General features: G+C 39.3%; 1 protein-coding gene across 1 annotated transcript; it reads right to left on the minus strand.

Annotated features, from left to right (window-relative positions):
* Positions 1–1,987: 1,987 nt before the first annotated feature.
* Positions 1,988–10,339, minus strand: LOC137991565 (uncharacterized). Its single transcript, XM_068836637.1, has 7 exons — positions 10,313–10,339; positions 9,851–9,903; positions 8,048–8,196; positions 7,215–7,315; positions 6,353–6,671; positions 4,888–5,221; positions 1,988–4,599 (listed from the first exon to the last, which is right to left on the minus strand). Exons 1-6 carry the CDS (start codon positions 10,337–10,339, stop codon positions 5,145–5,147), a joined length of 726 nt encoding a protein of 241 aa, XP_068692738.1. The 3' UTR covers positions 1,988–4,599; positions 4,888–5,144.
* Positions 10,340–10,762: the final 423 nt, after the last annotated feature.

Here is a 10,762-nt window from a genome sequence, read left to right on the forward strand (position 1 = left end):
TTTAGTTATTTCGAATCGCTTATAGGTAAAATTGACGCGGAGAATGTTGAGTTCTATGTTTTGGGCGATCTGAACTGCAACTTAGCTGCTCCTCAATTGGACCATAACGCAAATCTACTCTCTAGCATCGCTGACGTTTACAGCCTGCAGCAGCTCATTACTGAAATCTCTAGGTGTTCATATTGATCAGACTTTATCTTGGAATGTTCATGTTGAGACTTTATGTAAGAAAATCGCGTCTGGTATTGGAGCGTTGAAGAGAGTGAGGTCTTTCGTTCCACATGAGACTCTCCGATCAATCTTCATGTCTTTAGTACAGCCTCACTTTGATTACTGCGATTCTGTCTGGGGATGTTGCGGCAAAACCCTAGCCAGTAAACTTACAAAACTTCAAAATCGCGCTGCGCGTATACTCACTTACTCGAACTATGATGCCAACGCTGATAACCTTATCCAAAAACTTGGATGGATAAAACTTGATTCTCAACGAACAATCCGTAAGGCTGTGATGGTTTATAAGTCGCTTAATGGTCTTACTCCCGATTACCATAGTTCTAAATTTGTTGACCGTAGTAGCGTCTCCAGTTACTCCTTAAGGGACACAGAGGGCAAACTAGCTATCCCACAGCCACACACAAACTATATGAAAAATAGCTTCAGCTACACTGGAGCAGTTCTTTATAATAATATATCAATCGAATTGAGGCAGGATGACTCCCTTAGAGCGTTCCGGGCTGGCTGCGAGCGTTTCTTTTCATCAAGTTAATCTACAATTCTATACACGGCACTCATGTAAAGCAGGTTTTTATTTTGTCATTTAATATTATAGTTATATTTATTGATTACTTAGAACAATTTTGAATAATGTAGCTGTAGTCGTTGTATAATTTGTAATAATTCTGGTAATTAATTAGGTTTTTATAGTTGCGACTGATGAGTTTACCGTGTCTAAATAAAGTTATCCTATCCTCCTATCCTATCCTATCCTATCCTAGTCTTTTCCTCCCCCCCCCCCCCTTCCCCCCCCCACTGGGCACCGCCCTTCCATATCGCGACGTTGCACCAAAGAGACAATTCGTCGATGTCCCTAATTCATCAACCTCGTTCCCTTTAGGGAAAAAGCCCTGGGAACGAAGTTGCCTAATTCATCTTGCTGGCTCTGGGAATTGTTGTCATCTGCACTGACTTCGTCACTACATTTATCAAATTCTTGATGGCCTTTATCAGAGTCACTAGCTTCTCACTCATTTCATGCTCGTTCAGATCTTCATGGGGTCCTTCATCTTCATCCACTCCGCACCAACTTGGGCGTCAATCGACACGCGTGATCCTCTCAATAACTTTGGCGTTTCGCGGCTATAGAGTGTTTTCATGTGACGACTCCGGGAATTGAGCTCCATCACTTAAACGTTTTCTTTTGTTTCGGAGGAAAAACAAGGTTACTGATCACGTGAGTGAAAACAGGCATCTTGTACCCTATGGGACCTTACATTCTATTTATCAGGCCCTAGTACAACCTCATTTCAACTACTGCAATATTGTTTGGGGGAACTGTGAGTAACTTTGCAGGAAAAACTGCAAAAACTACAAAACAGAGCTAGAGCAGCCCGTGTCTTGACCTACTCTAACTATGACGCTCATGTCAACAATTTATTTGAACTCTTAAGATGGAAATCCCTAGTCTCTCAAAGGCAAATTGAAAGAGCAACAATGGTATTTAAGTCCCTACAGGGACTAGCACCTGAGTATCTCTGCTCGAAAATTGTCCATCGCGATTCTGGTTATTGTTTGAGAGACTCTGTGAATAAGGTAAATGTTCCGCAACCGCGCACAAACCTCTACAAAAAACAGCTTTAGCTATTTAGTGGCGCAGTTTTGTGGAACAGTTTGCCATTAGAGCTAAGGAAAGCAGAGTCCCTCAATCAATTCAAACGACTGATTAAAGAGGTTATCTAAGCCATTATTCTAAACACAGGATTCATGGAAAGCAGCTTTTATTGTGACATTGAATGAGATAGTTAATGTAGTTTACATAGTTTTATCTATAAATTTTTAATTGTACATTTTTTTTTTCATATTGCTGATAAATTGTACCGTGGTTAAATAAAGATTAAATAAATAAGTGACACTCTATTCGAGATCAGTTGCCGCTCAAATATAAGACAAACCGGAAACCAAATAGGACAAAATAGAAAAACCCAAAAAGCACATCGGATAACAAACCGAAAACCCGCTCGTATTTTTTACGAAAACCGAAAACCAGATGCTAAAAAACGAAAAATCCGCAAACCGCAATGAACACCAAAACCGAAAAACCAAACTCTTTTGGCACAAAAACCGAAAAACCGATCTAAACAATAGCCAAAACCGAAAATCCCAATGTCCCCCTCGTTTATCGGTTTGATGTCCTTTCACAGCACTTAATATACCCGGCTTTTCTAATTTCTGAGCGGGAGGTCGTCGGCGAATCACGAAACAACTTAGCACTTGTTGAAGCCCTTAAAAAAGCCCATGCTGAGCTGCCCTTCATCAAAGTCTCATATGTACTTTAAGTAATATTTTAATTCATAGAGTCCTTTCACGGGAATACATAAGCCCAACAAATTGACCTGCTCCAATCGGAGTGACTTAAAAGCTCATTTGGCATAGCATTGCACCGCCATCGCAGAGTTCATTGGTTCGAATCTCGTTGTCAAAAACACCTGAATTTTCCAGCTATCTATTATAGAGACAATTGCTCAAATTCAGTTGTTCCGATAAGTGCGAGGATTGCTTTTCCTTTTTTAAACTTTCACCTTTTATGGAACGTAAAAAGAAGTGACAATTGACCGGCTCCTTGATGGATTGATAGCTCAGTGGTGGAGAAGTGTGCAACGCAATCGCACTCCTCTACAGGTCAGCTTTTTGTTTGTTTGTTAAGCAACTGAAACGACAACAACAACAACAACAACAAAAAACGGATGCTGAAGTTGTTTCTTTAACTGCGATATCTTTTTCCAAGAAAATCATCGCATATCCGCAGTTGTATTTGTCGACCGTTTCAATTTATTCTTCCCATTATAAGATTTATATCCCTTTTTTCGATCTATCGACGGCCCCTGATAGATTTTAATGGCACATCTTGTTCGTAAACACAAGAATAATACTTTAACATCTCTGGCACTGATCTCCAGTGGTTTAAACCGCCTTGAGACACAATTTCTTCAAGTGAGCTTATTACCAGTTTTAACGGCACTTGGACGCCTTCAATTTGAGGTCTGTCTGTTACTGTTTTGTGGTATCATCGAGCGGCAATAGATTGCGCCAAGTCGACCACATTGCTGAAGTAAGGCGACACCACAATACCAGGAACTCTGTGCACGTGATCCGCAGGTGTTGTGAGACGGCAAATATAGTTCATAGTCCTTATCTAAGAAGACTTGAAAGTCTGACCATTTGCATAAGTGATTACAAAGGCAGCACTTTCTCCTCAGTTATTTAAGGACCTTGAATGCTGGTCCGGCCGGATTTGAAACTTCAACGGCCTTCCGCATGCAGTCCGATGCTCAACCAATTCAGCCGACCGGTCGGCGTTGAGTGATGGGTTTCGTGAGCCTACCAGCCCAGAATGATCGATGCTTGGGCCTGTACTTTTCAAATTCTCTGAACCAAATGACACGCCAAAGGTCTTTAAAAGTTGCATGTTGCATGCAGATGACACATCGCAGTAAAAATTGTTACTTTTACAGGATACAGCTGTTTCGAGGAAAGTTGTCCAAAAGAAGCATTAAAGCGTACGCGACCGATAATGCCGAAAGGCATTATGGTAAACTGCTAGTTTTAGTCAACGAATACATCACAGCAATGCTATCGAAAACGTCACCTCGTTACCGACATGGAGATATGAGTGAGTTTCAATATTCAATCAAATGATCCACGCCATGAATTTGTAACAAAGGGTTAGGATTCACCGAGAAAGCATGATTCTGACTACCTAGCCTTACTTATTGTGTGTCATGTTTTGCAGAGAAAGTCAAAGAAATGGACCAAAAATCGTGGCGCACGTGAAGAGCCATCGTTTTGCTAATGAACCCTTTCGTTTTTGGACGTGTTTTGGTAGCGTGATGACGGGAGAGAGCTTCAACATAAGCTTGTGCGTACTGCCACTTCATCAACGCTATATCCTAAGAACTCTCTCATTCAAATAGCTCGCCACTGCAGGTCTTCACTGGATGGTCGTGGCATCTTCGATTCTGTGCGTTACAAGTTGAATTTATTTTATTGAATACCTCCCATACTACCTTTCGGCATTGTCGCGAACGCTCTTACGCTTCTTTTAGACAACCTTTCCCGAAACATGAAATGGACTGCATATCTTGTGCTTTAGAAGCATGCCTCTAAATTAAACGAGACAAATAAGTCCTGTTAGATTGGTTTAAATGTACGCGGGTTCACCTAAGCAGGATATTCCATCAGAGGCCAGTCGATATTCAATAGCACACGAACAAATGAAGCTCCCTAGTGTATTCGTACAAATCTGAATTTGCAGTCGGAAGTCCCAAGGAACTTGCAGCTGGTAATAAGGCATTGAAAATAATGCTACTGATGACATTGGTGTGCCTGTAAGATAAAATCATGCATAGAATGTACTTCCGTTTCCCTAACATTTACAAAATGTAATTACTGACGTTTGAGTAATCTGGGAACGAGTTAGTCAAAAATTAATATTCTGACGGCACGGTTGAGAGGTTTGGGTTCGGTCATGTGATTTGGTGACCATTTAGGGTTTTTGGCGGGTGATTTCTGTCATTCTACGTCAGTCAGTCCTTCTGGTGGCTTTCCTTTTTTTGTTTTGATTATGGTAGGGTAATGTAGGGTAATGTAGGTAATGTAGGTAATGTACGATACCTTTTTTTAATGCAGTGCCACTGCATTAGATGAGGAAATCGTTTCCACCTTTTTGGCCTCGAATACGGAATGTTTCTTTTTGGTGGCTTTTCGTATCTGGCTTGGTACATTACGTTTCCATTGTCTATTTCCAAAGACTTAATCCGCTTTCCTTTCTTAGAACTGGCCTGCCAGATCCATCAGTTTCCAAAGAACAGGCTACAATTTGAATGAAAAGCTGCTGCATGATAATCCTTCGCATTCTTCCGGAAAAGTATTTATCGTCCTCGAAGTGTGTTAACTTGAAGGCATTTTAGAGTTAGTTCTTCCAAATGCCCGGTCTGGCCGGTGACTTCTGTCAAATGGAAAGCGTCTTTAGTTCCTTATATTGTAAGTCTCGTTGTATTAAGTTTACTATATTTCTATGTGGAATTGTCCACGAGGAGCACTTAAGCTTGTAACCATCAGAGGGCTGACTGTTCTCTCATAATAATGTACTCTCATAATAATTCCTCTTGTTGGTGGAGTCAGAATTGAATAATTGTACGATAGAGCGGTTCACGCAAGTTTGCGTTAATTGGCACATTACTACATTTATTTTACCTTTCGGAAAGAATACTAGCTTGGAAATAGGAACGAAGAGAAGGCAAATGTTTTGACGAGACAAGGCAATCTTGTGAAATCTAACTCCCTTCACCGTTTACGGTTCTCTTAAGGGGTCAATTACGGAGCTCATCCATGCAAGGACAGAATTAAAGTAGGGGTAAATGGGCGAACGTAATCACCTGCTGAGACAGACATCGACATCGACATCGACATCGACATCGACGCAGACATGGTGGGCATTGGCATGGACATGGAACCGGTGAAAGAACTACATTCGTTCACATCTGGAACAGAACAGATGAACTCAAAGCAAACGACAGCAAAGAAATGGACAAAAGTAAAAAACGCACGTGCAGGACATGCAAAGCTATTATTTTTGCCCACTAAATATGTAAATTTGTGACGTTCTCGTTGCCGTCGCCGTTGTCGTTGCTTAAGCGCCCTAACAACTATGACTAAAACCCACGCCCAGGCACCAGAGTTGTGCAATTTGGATGCACTCTATTCTTCAAAGCTGAAAAAAAAAGTATGAAAGGGAGGTCATAGATAGTTGTACAGTTGGTATAAAAGTCTTGAAAAATCTTGACCGGCTTTATAAGGCTCTTCAGTAACCTTGATATTAAATTTCGTTTTCACGGCTTTCGTAGATATTTTATAGCGAAGATATCGATGACGTCACCTATTGATATTAATGTGCCAACCAGAGCCTTATTGGATGCCGAAACAAAGGGTTCCTTTGTTCAAAAGACATTTGTCGTCAATGTTTGTAAACAGATATCTTCCCAATAGCTAGAAGGTAGTGTATGGCTTCAAAGCAGGGGCAACTTATAAAAATGCCCAAGGGCTAGAGTGTTTTGGATAGATTTTTGTCCTAACATACCTTCGGAATAAGTAAACCAGGGTGGTGCAAGAGAAAATCCAGTTGCACAAATACCGCCAGGACTAAACTGCCAATCACTCGTTGAAGTAACTCCTGGTGTGGGTGGTCCGTCAAAAGAGCAGCCTTGTCCTACTACGCCACCACGATCTATCAAAATGGCGTAGGTACCATGCATACTTATGGCTGCATAAGGAATTGCAAACAGCAGAGTTATCTGATCACTGCTGATTGTGGCATGCGCAGAGAGCGTGTCAACCTTGTAATATGTTTGACCACTAATGACGAGCCTGATGTAGGAGGTCGATGTCGGCTTCTTTATCTGAAAAAAAAAAATAAAGAATCTAAATCACCTAAATCAGTCTGGGGTGGGGGTAAAATGTGTCGAGGAATCCATCAAACCAATCCTTGGCTTGCACCTGACGTCATCGGCGGCGATGTTGGTGTACGGAACGAAAGCAAAAAAGTCTTCTGGGAATTTGGCTCTAACATTATGCAAAAAGCGAGCGACATTTTCCTTTTGTTTTGTACACCGACATCACGTCTAATCACGTGAGGGCAAACCAAGAATATCAAAGAAGGGTCTTATAGGAAACTTAAGGCATTTCCTTACATTATTATATTATGAAAACATCAAGGTGGAAAATGGACATGATGATGTTGAAATGCCCTTAATAATTCAGAAATCTGAGTAAATAGTTAAAAGTTTTAAGAAAGGGCCAGCTTTTCCCTAACCTCGCCTGTCACCTTTTCCTGGTAGTGTATTTTTATCTGGTTTTATCAGCTCTTCTTCAGTTCATTATGTGCTTTAAATTATAACGGTACTTTTATTCCTCACTTGTTTAATTTGTATTACTCATCTTACCACTCGATCAAATCGTATGCTGAACCACAAAAATTCAGGTCCAGTTTTACTAACAGGGTTTCTCGGCTCTCGGCTTTCCTTTATCACTCGAGGTGAGTTCCCTGACAAAATAAAATTAAATCGGTGGTATTCTCCATGATACCAATAATGTGTTTGCTTATTTCTTCCTCTTTAACTGTTGGCTAAGTGCATAACAACTGTTGGCTAAGTGCACAACAATTTTGCAAGCTTGTTCTCACAATTATAGATCGCACCATTTTTACTCAGTCTAACAACAAGATGTTTACTGTTTTGTATCAGAGAGGTTCCCAGTTTCGCTTTTGTTTCTCCTCTTTGTTGTATCCCCTCTACTAACTCTGGTTGTATATAACTCAATTCTATCATATGTCATATTTTAATAAAATTGTTGTAATTTATGGAAATGTATAGTAATAGTATATGGACCCGCCATAGAAGTGCCGGAATTCCACAGCCGTGTGAGATTCTCCCATTTCATAAAAAATATATGATGATTTACTTAGTTGCGTACATAAGTATGGTTTAGTAGTAGTGCATAAATAGTAATGGTGCATATATAAATAATAATAGTACAGGTATAGCTAAATTAAAAGCGTTGACAATAATATTTAAGTATAACTTATTAAAAGTAATGGAGCCATACATCGACTCCCGGAAGCACCATATCTATGCACATACTAGATATGGATAGTAGATTGTGAAAACTCTAAAGAAACCTTACTTGTGTTTAAGTTAATTCCGTAGATTAAAATAAAATCGAACGAAAAGAGGTGCGTTAGAATTCTGTTTTGTTACTTAACTGTCACCTTACCCACTCGAGTCAACGGCTTTGAAGCAGAACGACTGCTGTCCGACTTGATATTGGCTAGGATACCATGTGATGTTTTTGTAGTAGACTCCTGCATAATACTGCAGAGCAGCGAGATGCATACCTATAGGAGATGATGTCATTATTTCCAGAATTCTGAAATTGAAAATAATATTAATATTAATAATAATATTTACCGGGTAATCATTTCTACCACTAGGTATATAGATATTAACCTACTCAGGGAGTAACTAACAAAAAAAAGACGTCTTCATTGACGTTTGAAGGTCTTTGAATGATTAATGCCATGGATATTTGACGCAACTCCCTTGGTAAATTAAGAGTTCCACAACTTAGGTGCTGCAATGATAAAGTCTCTTTACAAAATAATGTGACTTAAGTAATGGATTTTTTGACACACCAGCTCAACCTAACCTAAAGATTACCTACTCGTTTATTTATTCATTCACCGGTCCACTCATTCACTCTCTAATCTCCAACAGATTAGGATTTAGTGTCTTTAAGACTAATGATATTCTCTTCCACTCTAAAAAGTTGAAACTCTATATTAATTCTTTTCATTTAAAGTAATTGATGGAATAAATATTACGCACAAGTTCCTACTGTAAAATATCTCGGAATTACCTTTGACCAATAAAAACTGATCTGGAAGAATCACATTGATGAACTCTTCCCAAAACTGGCAAAAACTGTTGTTATTCTCATTCTATACTAAGGTACTACGTCAACATTGATATACTGTGTTTTATTATTCGCTAATCTATTCCTTTTTTACATATGGTATTCATGTATGGGGCCTAACATATCCAACCTATTTAACGTCAATCCCCATCTTACAAAAATGAATAGTTAGAATTATATCATTTTCAGAACCTGTAACACAGTCAGAGCCAATTCTAAAATCTATTTTAATTTGTTAAAATACTGTGATATAATTAAGTTTGAAATCCTTTCCTTTGTTTATCAGTGGCTTTATAAACTGATCAGGCTTTCCTGTTTCTCTGATTATTTCAAACAAATATCCTCCGTTTATTCATACGCGAAATCAAGATCTGTTTGTTACTTCAGTCCAAACTATTCTTTTGCTTTGTTGCACTGGTATTGACCTTTGGATTTGGAATTCACCACCGATTAATATAAAACAATTAATTAAATTACTCCTTTTCCCAAATTTAGAAAAAAAAGAAGAATTCGATGATCGCTGGTTAGAACAGCATTATTGATCCTTAAGGACGTTCGCGCTAATTGTTTGTGCGCAACGTTACTGCGCAGGTAACACGACTGTAAGATTACTTCGAGCATTAGTGAAGTTGAGGTTTTAAAACCTTTGCAGAAACCGCGGACGATAAGTATTGCACAGCGTTGGATCAGAGAAGATCGTGATCAGTCAAAATTGATTTTAAAATATTTATGAAAATCAAGTAGACTACTGCACGACTGATATTCGCGTTGTTTTATAAGTCGTGCACTAGTCTACTTGACTTTCATAATTATTTTTCAAGCATCAGTTAAAATAACATGGCGACAAAAACGCCGGGGAAAAAATTCCAGGCCGGCAAAAGAATGGCGCATTTATTTCCGAATCATCATAAAACGTTAAAGAGAAGTGAGCGGGAGCATGGAAACGCTCTGGAAAAGGTAGCTGCTGATCGAGTAGTGGCTGAGATTTTGGAAAACTCGAGGACGAACCGTTGCGTAAATTTAATGGGGTTTTTTTAAAAAATGTTTTTATTACCCTATGAACTTAAGTTCAAAATTATTGCATGTTTTTGAAGTTCTTTTCCTTTACTTTCGTGAAAACAGAGCAGTATTTTCGTCCTCGTCCGTTTGAATAATGCGGACCTGCGTGGAAACAACCAGCGATTAATTTTCACAAAAACCACACTCCAGAAGACGATCATGACGGCAATGAAGAGATATTATACAAAACACTAATCAAATGAAGATGACGCCTGCTTAAAACTTCGTTGATATGCTCGAGAAAGTTTGTTTTGGGTGAAAACCTTTCTTGGGTTCCAGTCCTTCCCCGACAGGTCACGCAAAAGTGTGACAATCGAAATTTTTCAAGAGCTTTGCAAAATCACATCGATTTTACTCGTTTAGAGTAAGATTATTACACTGTGCTCCGTGTGCCAGAAGAATGTCCGTAGTAATAACTGAGCTATTGAATGTGATGTGTGTAAACATTGGTGTCATATCAAATGCGGTGGCGAAATGAAACTTCGTGAATACCGACGATTGCAAAACATACCTGAGAATTTCGACTGGACTTGTCCATCTTCTATATCTACCCTAAGAACTTTACCTTTTGCAGACATCAGCAATTTAGACTCCAGTGTTGGCTCCTTTACTTCTCATGGTGATGACTCTCTTGCTGAACCGGCCAGCTTCTCAACAGACATTGGCTTCCGAAGATTACCTTGAGAACCTCTCAAAGATCTTGAACTATTCATCCAAAGATCTAAGAGTTGCACACTTGAAAATTTGTAGCCTTCGATATAAGATCGACGAATTAAGACTCCTGCAGAGGGTATGTGGAATTGACATTTTGGGAATTTCTGAGACCCATCTGGACTCTTCTGTTCCTGATAAATTCTTGCAAATAGACGGTCTCCAACTTATCCGACGTGATAGAACTAAATGCAAAGTAGGAGGTGTTGCCCTGTACTATGCTGAACATCTAACGGCTGTACACCGTAAA

Source organism: Montipora foliosa, chromosome 2 (assembly GCF_036669935.1).
Source record: "Montipora foliosa isolate CH-2021 chromosome 2, ASM3666993v2, whole genome shotgun sequence".
Lineage (NCBI taxonomy): Eukaryota > Metazoa > Cnidaria > Anthozoa > Scleractinia > Acroporidae > Montipora > Montipora foliosa.